This window comes from Pteropus vampyrus, unplaced genomic scaffold (genome assembly GCF_000151845.1).
Source record: "Pteropus vampyrus isolate Shadow unplaced genomic scaffold, Pvam_2.0 Scaffold198, whole genome shotgun sequence".
Taxonomy (NCBI): Eukaryota; Metazoa; Chordata; class Mammalia; order Chiroptera; family Pteropodidae; genus Pteropus; species Pteropus vampyrus.
The window spans coordinates 238,812-254,422 of record NW_011888979.1 but is presented as its reverse complement, the minus strand read 5'-3'; the positions used below and the strand labels follow the sequence as shown (position 1 = coordinate 254,422).

The window sequence follows — 15,611 nt, the reverse complement described above, 5'->3', positions numbered from 1 at the left end:
GAATGGTAAGCGTATACTACTTATAAGAAATGTGACTGACTTTACAAGCTAGAAACTGGTTCTTTTTAATTACGAATTTAAAAACTGATGTTAACAAAATAATAAACACGTCAGTCTGCACCCCTGATTATTCGACCTCAGAATTAACCAATATAAATGGAAAATTAAAATAAATCTTGTAAGAAGAATCTCAGCCTCCCTCCAAAAGTACTCATTAGTTATGATTTAAATTGATACTAAAGCTATTGATTTGGGGAAGAAAAAGAGGCATAAGGCTCATTTCTCCTATTCTCAAAAAACGAAAACGTACAATGGCTTCAATTTATAGAATGTCTTCCAATAAAAAAAACTTCAGATCAGTTACATATGTATTTTTTCCTAAACCCTCACAACAGATGTAAAGTAGGAAAGTTGTTAGTATTACTTTCAAATATAACATCTTATTATAAAAGACAAAATGCAAATATGAAAGCTACTGAAAGCTAGACTTAGCCATATTTCCACTATATCAATGTGATCATTGTTAGCATCTGAATGTACTCTATTTGGCTGATGCAGAAGCTGAGGGATACCAAGTGACCTGTCCTTGTGGCACAGAAATAAAATCTTCCACCTTCTATACTACTGCAAGGATCCCTGGCCCCTGTGCTGCCCAGGCAGATGGGGCCTGGATTGCCAAGGTGTCTACCACTGTCAATAGAGTTTCTGCCCTTAATCCTCTTCTCTATTTTCCCTCTGGAAACAAAATGAATATGAAGGGCTGGGCGGTTAGAAAACAAAGTGCATTTCTAGTCTAAGTTCCCTCCTCATCTAAAGAGGGCAAGTCTGAAGAAATGGAGGCTTCCAGTCAAGATGGAGAAGAAGGAATAAACTGTGCACTGGCCTTTTCCATGACCACATCAAAATTACAATTAAACTACAGAAAAAAAAATCTTTGAGAACTGCTGCACAACAGCAAATCCACTGCAGTCACGGCCAGTCCTCAAAACCAATCGGCCTGACGGTCAGTTCCTCCCATTGACATTCAAACGGCAACCAAGGCTTAACTACACAATGCACACAAGGTACACACCTGAAGTATCTGGTTCAGATGACCAGGGAGACTGTGCTATTGGGCCTCACAAGACACCTACTACATAAGGCTACTCTACTAAGACCAGGAGACAACAGCTCTACATAATACACAGAAACAAACACAGTGAGGTAGCCAAAATGGGAAGACAAAGAAACATGTCCCAAATGAAAAAATAGAACAAAGCCCCAGAAAAAGAAGTAAACAAAATGGAGACAGACAAGCAATCTACCAGTTGCAAAGTTTCAAAACACTGGTTATAAGGATGCTCAATGATATCAGTGAGAACTTCAACAAAATGTTAAGAATCATAAAAACGGTGCTAGAAAACATAAAAAAGAACCATTTAGAAATGGGAATACAATAACTAAAATGAATAATATAATAAACGAATTAAAGAATACATTAGAGGGAATCAACAGTAGAGTAGATGAAACAGAAGATCAAATCAGCAATTTAGAAGATAAGGTAGCAGAAAACAGCCAATCAGAAAAGAAAAAAAAAATGAAGATAGTTTAAGGAGCCTCTGGGACAACATCAAGTGTACCAACGTTTGCATCATAGGGTACCAGAAGGAGAAGAAAGAGAGCGAAGAATTGAAAGCCCATTTGAAGAAATAACCTCGTGTAGTAAATAGACATACAAACCTAGGAAGGACATAGAGTCCTAAACAAGATAAACCCAAAGAGGCCCACACCAAGACACATCATAATTAAAATGACAAAGGCTAAAGACAAAGAGAGACTCTTAAAAGCAGCAATAGAAAAGCAGTTACTTACTAGGGAATTCCCATAAGACTATCAGCTGATTTCTCAGCAGAAACTTTGCAGGCCAGAAGGGATTGGCAGGAAATATTCAAAGTGATAGAAAGCAAAGACTGACGACCATGATGACGCTACCCAGCAAAGCTATTGTTTAGAATCAAAGGACAAATAAAGAGCTTCTCAGGCAAGAAAACACTAAAGGAGTTCATCAACATCAAACCTGTATTACGAGAAATGTTAAGGACTTCTTTAAGAAGAAGAAAAAAGATAAAAACATATGAATAATAAAATGGCAATAACTACATATCTATAAACAATTACTTTAAATGTAAATGGATTAAATGCTCCAATCAAAAGACATAGGGTAGCTGAACAGATAAGAAAACAAGACTCTTACATATGCTGCCTACAAGAGACTCACTTCAAATTGAAAGACACACACACAAAACTGGGGTAGCAATACTTATATCAGATGAAACAGACTTTAAAACAAAGCTATAAGAAGAGTCAAAGAAGGACTCAGTAATCCCACTTCTGGGTATTTCCAAAGAAACACAAAACACTACTTTGAAGGGATATGTGAATCAATATGTTCATTACAGTATTATTTACAATAATCAAGATATGGAGGTAAAATGGGTGTCCATCAATGGATGAATGGATAAAGAAGAGGTGGTACATATATACAATGAAATATCACTCAGTCATAAAAAAATGATTGAAATATTGCCACCTTCAACAACAGCGATGAACCTAGACAAATGCCATATGATTTCATCTACTTGCAGAGTCTATAAGAACAAAATAAACAAATAAAACAGAAACGAAGTCATAGATAGAGAATATTTTGATGTTTGCCAGATGGGAGGGGGGCTGGGGGATGGGTGAAAAAGGGGAAGGGATTAAAAAACACAAATTGGTATTACAAAATAGTCCTGGGGATGTAAAGCACAGCATAAAGAATATAGTCATTAATATTGTAATAACCATGTATGGTGTCAAATAAATGGGTACTAGATTTGTTGGGGTGATCACTTTGTAAGTTATACAAATGTCTAATCACTATGTTGTACTTCTGAAACTAATATAATATTGCATGTCAACTGTAATTGAAAAAATATTTAAAAAATGAAATGAAATAAAGAGTGCAAACTTGTTAAATTAAGGACTTGCTCCTTATAGATGTCTGAAGCTAAAGCTACTTATTGAAAATCAAGTAGAAAAATTTATCTAGTGAACCAAATAAATATCTACTTTCTAATTTGATGCTTCATAAAACAGAGATTTCTTTCCACCTGAGACAATTTAAAAATAGCCCTAAATTTGGATCAATTTGGAAACCCCCAACAGCCAACCATAAAACTTCTGCATCAAGGTCAGAGGCCAGGAATAGCCAAGCTGACTTGGAAAAGGCAAAAGAAGGCTCAGTATGTCCACAAAGAGCCCCATGACCCCAATGCTTAATTGGAGTGAGATTTCTCGTGAAACAAAGAATACATCCTGAAACATTTAGAAGCCCACCAAAGGTAGGCCTGTTATCAAGATCAAATTGAAGCTTGACCAGAGGCCACTGACGATTGCAAAATCTGACCACTGGCATCAACACTAAAAGGGGCAATGGGATAGCAGTGCCAGCAACATCATCCAATCCCCAGATTTTCCAGGGTGCCATGATGTGTGACTCCTACAGCTCAGCAACTGATGAGGGAGGAAAGCAACTGTGGAGCTGCAGGACATAACAGCTTTCATGGAATATCAGAGCTCAAAGAAACCTTACGGGTCCTGTGATTTTCAAACTATGTTCAATAAAACCCTTTCTCCCTCCCAAAAAGAAACCTTAGCTGAAAATCCAATGTATACCATAGGCAAAAGAGAAAGTGCTCTGGCTGAAGCAAGTGAGTGGGAGTGATCTGTAGGCCATTCCAAAGGATCAAGGGCTCTGAAGTATGCTGTTTAAATCCACTGCTTAAGTCTAATACCCGTACTTCGCAGAGCAGGGAACTCAGTCACAGAGAGCTTCTGTGTGACTAGAAGAGGGGGGCTCTTCACGCTGGCAGATCTGGGTTCAAGCACCAGCTCTGCTGCTTACCAGCTTTGAGTACAAGCTTAGGAAATTCTTTAACTCTTCTGAACCTCAGTTTCTTCACCGTGTGGTGATGAAATATTTACCTCAAATTCTCAACAGTGAGCATTTGAGATGATGCATGTATAAGATGTTCTCAGTAAATGGTTAACTGCTCCTAATTTTAAGGCGTTCGCCCTAGGGCACATAACTAAGTAACAGCACAGGTGGGTCTGATTCACCCATACCGTTGTGCACTCCCTCACTCTGCTCACAGACACTCCTCCCAGGCCAGGTTTATTCAATTTGTGTCCCTTTAGTTGGGCAAGTGGCTCCAAACAGAAAAACAAACACAAAAATCCAAGAAATGGGCAGCAGTAGAGGAAGTGACCTATGCCGAAATAAGTATCCGAATAAACACTGTCCCCATACCAAAAAAGAACCTTGCCGATGAGTACCATTTCTGGTCCATTTCAATATTTCCTTGGCATTGTCCTCAATAAACCTCTTCCTCATCCCAGAATCCCTCACAGTTAATGGCAAATATGCCTGCTGTCATTCTAACAGAATTTCCTCAGAATCCCATCACCAACTTCTTTCTGTGACATCATCTCCTTTCTATCAGTGGTGTCCACTGTTCCAATTCTGTCTAAGATTCCCGCCCCTTAATTAATATTTGAGGGTATAGATCCGGCCTTATCTAAATGTCGCAATTAACAGACAGGTCTAGAGTTGCCTTACCTGTCTACATACTCTAACCTGCAAACAACTGAGCTGCTTACACTGTGCAACTCTGAATGCAGCCTATCTGGAGACACGACGTTTATAGGTAAGCCACACTGGGACCGCCCTACTAAAGCCCACAATAAAATGCTTCATGAACCTTGATCAACCCCAAGGCAGACACCTGGGAATGTCTCCATGAGGACTTCTAAAGAAAATACAACACCTGGAACAATTTTAAAATTGCTTCCATCCCATTGAATTAATTTATATGTAATAATTTAACTAAATCTGCTCAGCAACCACATTCCATCCATATGAACAATTATATAAGCTGACAACCCTGACTTTGGGTTGTAGTTTCAAAATGTGATTCTATTATAAAAGGCAACAAATTTAGGCTGAGAGCACAGCTGTGACTTTTCAGTCTCTACAGGATGATGTATTATTATCAATTAGATATTTAGCTTAAAAATGACAGAATTCAAGATTTCTGTGACTTATGGGTGTGTGTATGTAGATAAGTTATAGATGGAGAAGAAAACAGGAAAAACTTGCAAATTAGGAGGAATTAGCTGTTTGTTACTGGGAAATCAATGACTATTTTGTTACCCAAATATTAACTCTGATGCAAATAAGAAAATGTAACATTACAGGGCCTGTTTTTAGATACCAGTCATTTTAAATGTATAATTGCAAATGGAGAATTTCTGCAACTAGACTTGTGATATAACTATATTTTTAGTGCATATCATCAATTGTAGTGTGCCACATATACACTCAAAACATCAACCCTCTTTAAGAAGTAAAATAAATGTAACAATCTAAGTGGGAGGGAGTCATTCCACTTCTCCTCAAATTAGTATCCTGTTCCTAGATGAAAATACTTCCTCATTTCCAATGACTTATTCCTCATCCATTCTGTTAGAGATGAAAGCATGCTCCTTTGAGTATACAGGAAGATTCGCCAATTGCCTTCCAGTTGGCAATTTCTGGTTTCGACTACAATATTCCATCTTTCTTTTAACATATCTCATTCAAGAAGTTCAACTGCTAACTAAAACTAACCAGCAGACTTTTTTAAGTAGCAATGAACTTAATGTAACTCTAGTCCCCAGTAAAATGTAACTGGATTGTTCATCATGATGAATATATATTTACACACACACACACACGCACACACACACACACACTTGCATGCATATATACACAATGCAAAACTGAAAATCACCTCAAATCTTAAAAACAACTTCAAAAATAGCCTAAGTGATATATTTCTTAGTAAGCATAGTTAAGTGGGATATTGGCAAAAAAAGCTCATTTACTCCTTATAATTCAATATTCTCAGGAATTATGAGTTGCTTATTAATTAGTGCTAGGGGCATAATTCAGAAATTATAATAAAATTTTCTCTGCATTTTTTATGATAACTTAATTTCTTTTTGTCCACCTTAAAAGAAAATCATAATTATCAATATTTATTCACAGTAATTGGTAAAGAGCATTTCCATTTCATTTTGTATTATCATAAGGCAAAAAACTTGGATGAGTTTAAAAATATCACAGGGGATTAGGTCATGACTCATTAGTGCTTTCTAGGACAGACATGAATAATTTGCCATCTGACCAGGTATGAAAGTTTTGATTCACACATGGGAAATTTTATTATTAGCCCATTACAGAATCAAATTATTAAAAAAGGTATGTGTAATTTTCACAAATATTTGAAGTCACCAATGTATATGAAATAGCGAAATGTACACATACTATATAGACACACAGATTAACATTGTTGAAAGACATCTGAATTGATCACAAAGACATTCAGTCCATATATAAAGATTACACTCTTAAAAAATGAATTTGTAAGCTACTTTTATTGATACTACGGCTCTGACTTAAAGATACTTTAACAATTCTCTGTTTCCTCAAATAAGATTAGAAATTCACCATTAAGCCCTCATCTTTGAATTTCATCAAACTGAAAAATAGGGAGAAAAGAGAGGAAGGAAGGAAGTGGGTAGGTGGGGGAGGGAAGCCTTTTTCAATTCCAATATCTAACTCCTGTCACTGACTAGAATTACATGGAAATGTAATTCCTTCACGTACTCAAAAAGTGTCTCATGATAGAGTGTGTAGTTGCTTTATCCCTGGAACATATAAAAGATCGAAGAAATGATAAGAAATAGAATTTCTGTCCCTTTCTGTTTATCGCAATGATGATAAACTTCTCAACTTACCCCCAAATTCTGAGTAGACTGGCTCTTGTCTAAGAAACCATTTTATGTTACTAATAGCAAAGTCTTTAAAAACGCCAAATTGGCTGAGGCTGAGGCTTAGCTTGCGAGAAAGAAAAGTAGCAAACTAGAGGTGGGCTGGACATAGAGACTTGCCAAATGGGTCTAAAGCAGACTAAAGGAGAAAATATAAATGCAAACAGTTAACAAACTATAAAGCAACATACAAACATTATTATTATTAATGATTAATGATTAATAATAATAACAGTAATTAATATTTTCAGTGCTGATTATTTTGATCTACATACCCAAAGTGCAACTACAGAGAATGAAAATTAATAAATTAGTTGTCAACTACAGATCTGTTTTGCTTAAGAGCTTTGGATAAGGAAAACTATAAGCTCCAAAATTCTGCCCTATGAACCGGAGAGAAAGCTCAATGAAGCCTCAGCAACTTCTGCTCTGGGAAGAAGGAATCAAGCTGACTAAATTTTTTTTCGAGTTTGGAATTACACATTTATTTCAAAACCTTAAAGAAATTATATTCCCCTTTTTCTTCAGAATTGGCCATACCGCTTTAAGCCATTTTTATTTCATTGCAATAGAGCAATTTAAACTAAAATTTTACATAACATATTCGATATCATTCCTCAAGAAAGACTGAGATTAAAAGGTATATACAAAGTTGTAAATCTATTCATGGGTTCAAACACATATATTAAATAAAATCTTTACTAAAACACGGTTATTTGGGCAAATTTGATGTTACCTCTGGTACTCCTAATTTTCGGCATGCTTCCAAAAAATTTTCCACATTTCTTCTGCATTTGGCCATGCTAAGCTTGGGCTATAAATGAAAATATGCAGAAATAATACATTACTAAAAGAAATCATTTTAATGACAGGTTAAATTTTAAGTTTTCTAAATGACAGAAGTAATACATGTTTACTGGAGAAAAAATATATAAGCAAATAGAGACAATAAAAAATTATCCAGAAATGTTGACCCAGAGATAAGAACTATTAATATTTTAAATTATGTTTTTCCAGATATCATGTGTGTACATTTGTGTATACAAAGGCATACATATATATATATATACACAGACATGTCTATATGCTGAATTTCTGCATATATGTATCTATACATATATACATGTATGTGTATATGCAAAATTTTCTGCATATGTATGTATGTGTCTGTATGTGTATACCTATACACACAGATACATACATACACACACACACAGTTTTTAGGGATCATAACTCTTGTATAACTTACTTAGTTCATCTAAAAATATACCATAAGCATCACCTTTTCCCATCAGCAAATATATTTCTATATGAAGGGTTAAATTCACCAGTCCAACTAAACTCCTTTCCGTTAAAGCAATGGATTTAATTAGAAAGAAGTAACATCAAGGTAAACAGCACTAAACAAGATAGATGTTAAGGACTTAATGCAACAGAGTTGATCCTGGCTAGGTGACTTCCAAGGTATGGAATAGATACCAGGCACATCTGATTCACACATTTTAATTCTTATATGTAAGTTTTAAAAGCTTTACTGTTAAATTTTAATATTTCACTATTAGTTCTTTTAAAAAGGAAGGCAAGAAGCATGAATGACTCCAACAGTCTAGGTGTAGAAGCAAGAGTAGATCTGGAATTTGAATACAAACCCTACATCCTTAGCACCTACTCTTCCTGCTTTGCTTAAGGAACATTAAATAGTGTGAAAAGGAATTCTTTCTTTCTACTTGTCTGATCCCTAAGTAGGCTTCAAAGACAAGCTTATCCCTGATTCCCGCACCCTCATCTGACTGACCATAAAGCTGACTCTGTACCTCACTTCCGGGTGGTAACACACTCTGAGATATAGAGGAAGAGGATCCTACATGCTATGCTGGCTTTATCTCCCCTACAGAGGAGACAAGGATTTATCTTCACCTTTCCAACTGTTCCCCCAGTACTTCCAATGTACCCTTGAGCAAAGTGAATGATCAAGGAATTGTTGAATTAAAAACTGGCTGACCAACCTCTGGTTTGATAGTTTACTAATGATCTTTTACATAGAATCTACATCTTTTCAGACTATCCTAAAATCCCTAATGATTAATAAAGAGATTCCATTTAAAAGAGAAGCTACCAACCAAAAAAAAAAAAAGTTTTGTCAAAGACTTCTTACTATTAAATAACCCTTTGTGAGAAATGAATCTTTATGTCTGTAAAGTCTTAAAGTTAGCACCTCAACCAGTAATTTCTTAAACGTGATTTGCTTTATATTCGAAATAAATTCCTTTTCTGTAATTTACATATTTATTTTAAATAGTCTCCCTTTTTTACAGTGAAAATGTTGCTTTCTTCAGATCTATTCGTTTTCTGCTCTTCTAATGGTTTGGAGCCCAACAGAGAGGATTTGAAGCAGGGTCCTGGTGATCCCATTGGCATCTTTAACCAGCAAAACTGTCCCAAAAGAGTTTGTTTTATATAAAACTTAGTTTCTCTTTATGCAATGTTACTTACAACTGCTGGTGAGGGGACATGGATGCTTGCAACAGATCGTGGGCGGATATGATTGACCAGATGGCAGAGGACAACGCCATCCATGAGCGCAGCCCCCAGGTCCTCATGCAGGCTGACCTTGAGTCTCATCTCAATGCTCTGTGGAGGAATCAGAACATTATGGTAAATGAATGACCACATACATGATGGTGGTATACTACGTAGCCTAGGTGTGCAGTGGGCTATACCATGTAGCTTTGTGTAAGTGCATTCTGTGTTGTTCACACAACGACGAAATTGCCTAATCACACATTTCTCAGAATGTATCCCTGTTATTTAGCAGCATGTATATGAGATGCTCACAATTCAAAAACTTAAGTGTAGAAAAGATGCTAGTAGAAGCCAAAATATTAACAGTGGTTATCTTAGAGTGGTGGGATAAAAGATGATTTATTTTTCTTCTCCATTTCTCTATATTCTCTTTTTATCCAATCAGGATTACTTCCCATAATATTTTCAATTAAAAACTATTTTAAAAAAGGTGACAACCAAAGGATTTCTAAAAGAATATAGCATATTCTTGAAAAATTAATAAAATGTACAAATGTGTAGAGATACATGATTCAGTGTCCTCTTAAACCTTATAAAATAATAATTATATATTCAAATTGGAAGTTGAGGAGTCAGAGTTTTTCTTTTGTAATTTGGGGAAAATTATTAAATGAGAATTTAGCACACAGCTCTGACAACATTATAGCAGTTTGGATCTTATTTGTAAAAAATACTGGAGAGTTCCATACTGAATTATAGGACAAAATTTACTGCCCATCCTAATGCAGCTAGAGGCAGATTTGTAAGAGAAGACAAATTGATCTTTTCTTCTCCCTATGTTTTCTGAGGTAAAAAAAAAAAAAAAAAAGGCGGTCAAACATTAGCCATGATCTCTGCCATCACCAAGCTTGAACTCTTCAACGGCACCTAGCACAAGATGTCGTTCTTGGTAGGAACTCAGATAGGCTGTCTATCAAATGCTTGACTAAAAAGTTCTATCCAGTTTTGGATACAAAGTGAGGATAACTATAAACACCTTTAAATTAATGGATTATTATTAAGTAAACAAATAACAGTGCTTTATTTTAAAGTATATCTGAGTTGAAATAATGCTAGCTTTATACATATGTGTTAAGTAGTCTACTTACATTATGTCCTATATTTCTCACAAAACCCCTCTACAGCAGATTGTAACTATTTTTTTTAATACATGAAGAAACTGAAAAAAAAAAAAGAAAAAAGAAAGAACAGAAAAAACTGACACTCAGGGATGTTAAGTGACTTGCCCAATATCAAATAATCAATAGGTGACCTAGCTAGATTTGAAACTAGGTCTGTTTGCAATGTTTCAAAGTCTACTTTTTAAAACTACAGTTGACTCCTGACCATCATAGGTTTAAACTGTATAAGTGGGTCCACTTATGTGAGGATTTTTTTTCAATAAATACATACGGTGATGTAAATGTATTTTCTTATCGTTTTCTTAATAAAATTTTCTTTCCTGTAGCTTACTTTGTTGTAAGAATACAGTATATAATACATATAACATACAAAATATGTATTAATCGCCTGTTTATGTTCTCAGCAACACTTCTGGTCAGTGCGCTATTAGCAGTTTTGGGGGAGTCAAAAATTATACTCAAATTTTCAACTGTGTAAGAGGCAGATGACAGAATTCCTAACCCCCCAAGGCTGTTCAAGAGTCAACTGTATAGAATGTGGCTTCAATTCTGAAAATTATTATTCGATTAGATCATATTTCTTGGGTACCTCACGGAGTTGCTCCACCAGTTCTTTTTCTTCTCTCAACTGTTCCATTTTCCTCCGAATTGTAAACTGCGGGTCTATAGATTCCAAATTTCTCTGAGGTCTTAGAAATACTATAATAGAAAGGGAAAAAAGCCTTTATGGAGTACCTAGTAGAGGCTGCCATAAGACTATTCATATTTAAATTAAACAAATATTTTATTTATTTATCCTAAATAATTTATCACTCACAGAAACAATGATAAAAGCATGACTTCACATGGAAAGTGCGATTCAAATATTCACAAGAGATTATTATTTTATAATTATACTGGGTTGTGTAGACTAGACTAGCAAAAGCTGTATTTTTTTTTTTTTTTTTTTTTTTGGTGATAACTGAATCCAGGGAAGAGACTGGGTCACACTTGGAACCTTTCCAGGCCACTTCTCTTGAAAGATGTCCCTCCTCTCTCATTTTTCCAATGCTTTCATTCTAAGTTTCATTTATACTCTAGGTTTCACAGTCCTTTCAATTCAGAGAATCTGTTTCAAATAAGAAATCTCTAGAATTGATTTACATGTTTAAAATAAGCACAGGTTAATGCTTTGTTGGCTAAAATTTTTCATAAGCTTGGGTTAAGAACTAAGTGATGATACACAAGATTACATATCTGAGTGTGGAGTGGAAAAGTTCTGCCTTCTATCATGTCTCTGACAGTTTATCCCAAAAGTTAGCTCTTTAGAAATGACCACAGACTCCTTTAGAAAGTTGGCAAGATGAGGGGCAGTTTAAGAGATCATCCTTCAGGTCCTTAAAATTACAACCTCCAAGAATAGAAACCAACAGTGGTGCTCCCTCTGAAAGGAGTTAAGCCTCTGGTTTCAGAGAAAACATATGCTCTAATCTTGGAAGGATTATAGCTTTTAAAGATTAATAAAGAGGGTACAAAATACTCTACATATAGCTGAGTGATTATAGCAAGGGTTTTTATCCATTTTTATTATGATATAAAGTCCAGGGCAGATTTGAACTTGAATTTTTTTTCTTCCTTGAGATAATTATCCTAAGACTGTCACCTTTTCATGCACACAAGAGAGGGTAAAGACCTGGTAAGAGTCATATTTAGTTCTTGTCAGACTATATGGTTGTTTGGGGAGAAGATGAGGGTACTGCCAGGAAATTTTGGGCAGAGAACTCCAATTTTAAAAATCAATACAATGTAGAGGTTTGCACTGGCATGATGCAATCCAAGCAATTTTATCCACTACAATTTAAACGATGTATAATAAGAAGGTCATGCAACTTTTATTCTATTTTGACAAACATTTCCTATGGGCCACTTTAAGAGCTATTTCAACTTAGTTTTTTTTTAGGTTAAATATAGTTTAAAAATATACTTCAAATTAAAAAAACTTGAGTCTACTCCATATAATCAATTATTCCGTGCTCACACAACTATGCCATTTTAATCTCAATTTGTATTTTTGAACCAAACCACCTTAATAAATGACTTGCATTATACTTCTCATGTCTCGGTATTTTCTCTCTAAATCAGTTCTAGGATATTTAAAACAGCATTCTGATGCTCTGTAGAAGACAGAAAGTTGACACATCTTAATAATCCCTTGACTTAGAGTTAATGAAGAAAGGAGGTGATCTAATATCCGTAACAGCTTCTGGAACCTTGAAGAGAAGTCGGCCTGGAGCCTGGGCCTCTGCCTCAAGCCACCCAGGGAAGTCACAGGCAAAAAAAGTCAAAGACACGTCTTCAAAGAGATGTCACCAAGGTCCACGAAAACCAAATCCCACAGGAAGTGAGACCAATTGTTTCAAAAATAAAGGCAAGACCTTCAGAGGAAGAAGGGCCGAGTAACCCAGCAAAGAAACAGAAGTTCACAGAGCAAAAGGAAATGAGGAAAAGTCTGACAAAATAGAAAGCATAGAAGAATTAAAATGCATTAAACTTGCCTATATACCATATCGATCCCAATAAAGTAATTTACCCCTTTAAACAAAGCAACTAGAAGAAATATATATTAAAATGTAAAATCTAGACATAATCCACTCCCCCAAAGAAAAGAAGTCTATCTACCAAGTTTACCAAAAAAGTCAAGGAATGTGGACATAACTGAGTAATACAAACACCAGCCAGCAAGTGGCGCCCTAATATTGTTTAAAGAAATCTAATGTTTTCTTTGGAATTTTTATTTTCCTTTGCCTTTTTTTTCCCCCCCGGGGGCGGGGAGAGGGGGTAATCTTATCTAATACTGCACGTTTAATATTTTCAATATGTTTTTATTGGCAGATTTCATTCCAAATATGAAACTATCAGGAAGTTAAGTTAACTGAGCTTTGTTTAACAGCACGCAATTCAAATATCTACGTCTTGTTAGAGCCCTTTATGAGATAATAAGATAATGCAATGGTGTCTGGGTTGTAATTTCTTGGCATCGCTTTTCATCTTAAATTCCTGTGCATCTTAAAAAATACAAAGGCATGCTTGGGTATTTGCTCTACGATGTTAATTAATCACAGTGTTAAAAAACATTTGAACTAGGGTTTTGAAATGAACACTTCAAATGAACATAAAATGATTGGGAGCGATGACTACGTTACTAGTTTTCTAAATGGATTAATTACTGTGAACTATATGAGAATTTAAAATAAAATCATTAGGCTAATAATCTATAGATCATATAAGTGCTTGCTTATTTTGCTGGTTTTGTTAATTTGAAAGTGACCATTATGATAGCTCTGATTATATTACTTAGGTTTTTTTTTTTTTCTTTCATGTTATATTAAATAATAAACTTTGTGAGCAGCCTGGGTCACAGCTTCAGGAAACTGATCTATGGAAGAATTATTCTGGTTTTCCTTAATTCCATATCAGTAAATTTCAAAAATTCCCTTAATTCAGGGAATAAAAATTTAACTTGAGGCTACAAGACAATATTAAAAGAAGCCACACTGTTGGTACCTGCTTTTTAAATCAAATGTCACCCTGGCTGTTTAAGTATAAATAAGAAGAGAAAAAAGGAGCAAGAGAGCAGAGTGAGCATGTGTGTGAGTGGGGGTGTGTGTGTGTGTGTGTGTGTGTGTGTGCATGCACATGTGCATGTTGGCAAGAATGTATATATTATATATGTATATATGTCTCAGGAGTAGGAAGGGACAAGGAAGTAGGTGATTTAAAATGCAGGAAAAAAATGAGTCCTGCTTAACTGCTTAATTACTTACTGTCTGTCAAATAACATTCAAAGAATGAAAAGGTTATTTGCTCATATTTATAATTTATTCAGCAGAAGAGACAAATTTCTAAGCAAAGACCCTGCAGGGAATGATGAATATGCTTATGCAGAATATCAACATCATCCTTGCAGGTACAGGTCAAATTCCACCAATTTTCCCATTATCTCTACCTCCTCCATCACTCTCCTCCTCCTCATCATCCCTGACCTGGGAATGGTCTATCGTCTATGATTGTATAAAATTCTTTACTTGTGTCTCTCATGGCACTCATCACTTTTTATCTTATAATTATAGATCTGTTCCTCTCCATTATGACTGTAAGAGTTTGTGTCTGTTTCCAATTTGTACCTCTACCCTTGCTCTATAAAGCAGTTTATGAGATGAATAAATGAAACAAGTGTTTCAAAAACTCCTCGTTTAGAGATCGGTCTATTTTGAGAGTATCTTTGCAGAGGTTATCCTACCTTGATAATGTTATCTGAATTTTTTTTTTTCATGAAAAATCTCCTAAAATTTGACTCTGAAATAAGTTTCACGAGAGCAGAGATCTTGTCTTTTTCAGAATTGTATCTATAGTAACGAGCATCATGCCTAGCACACAGTAGACATTCAATAGATATTTAAGGATATGAATGGATAGTTAAGAAACCATTTCTCTAATGGTTGTAAAAATATCTTTTAGTGAAGCAAAGAAAGCTCACTGCTCTAAAAATTGCCTGAAATGCTATTTATTTAATTATTACATGAAATGTACTCTCCATATAGAAATTATTATTAACCTTTATTACCTAAATTTAATTCAATGAGATTTCTTCTCTGTGTACACAGGAGGTTTTGAAACTTAGCTCTCAATTTCTCCTTGAAAATCAAGAGCCCTGCCTGAGTATGATGTTTAGGATATGTAAAATTAAGGGCAGTAATATGGTGGCTTTGAACAAATATCATAAGTTCTAGATCCAGGCTAATGTGAATTAGAAATTTGACTAGCACATTTATTCCCTTCTGGTGCTTCCAAATGAATTAGATTCATTCTCTACCCTTGAAATGCTCAAATGTACTCTCTATGGTTTTGGGCAATTTACTTAACCCAGTGTTTTTTCACCTACTTGGAAATCACAAGATCGAAAAAACAATAATCAGTGCATAGACTCCATGCAACACCAAATAAATTAGCATCTTTGAGTGTGGGGCATAGGCA

General features: G+C 35.1%; 1 protein-coding gene across 1 annotated transcript in view; it reads right to left on the bottom strand.

The window, feature by feature from the left end:
• The window catches only part of LRCH1 (leucine rich repeats and calponin homology domain containing 1), a 109,863-nt gene that overhangs the window by 13,998 nt on the left and 80,254 nt on the right, over positions 1-15,611 (bottom strand). The window contains exons 20-22 of the mRNA XM_023537753.1: positions 11,188-11,297; positions 9,388-9,525; positions 7,631-7,708 (exon numbers count right to left, since the gene is read on the bottom strand). Of these exons, the coding sequence (XP_023393521.1) occupies positions 7,631-7,708; positions 9,388-9,525; positions 11,188-11,297 (326 nt within the window). The remainder of the gene's footprint in view (positions 1-7,630; positions 7,709-9,387; positions 9,526-11,187; positions 11,298-15,611) is intronic.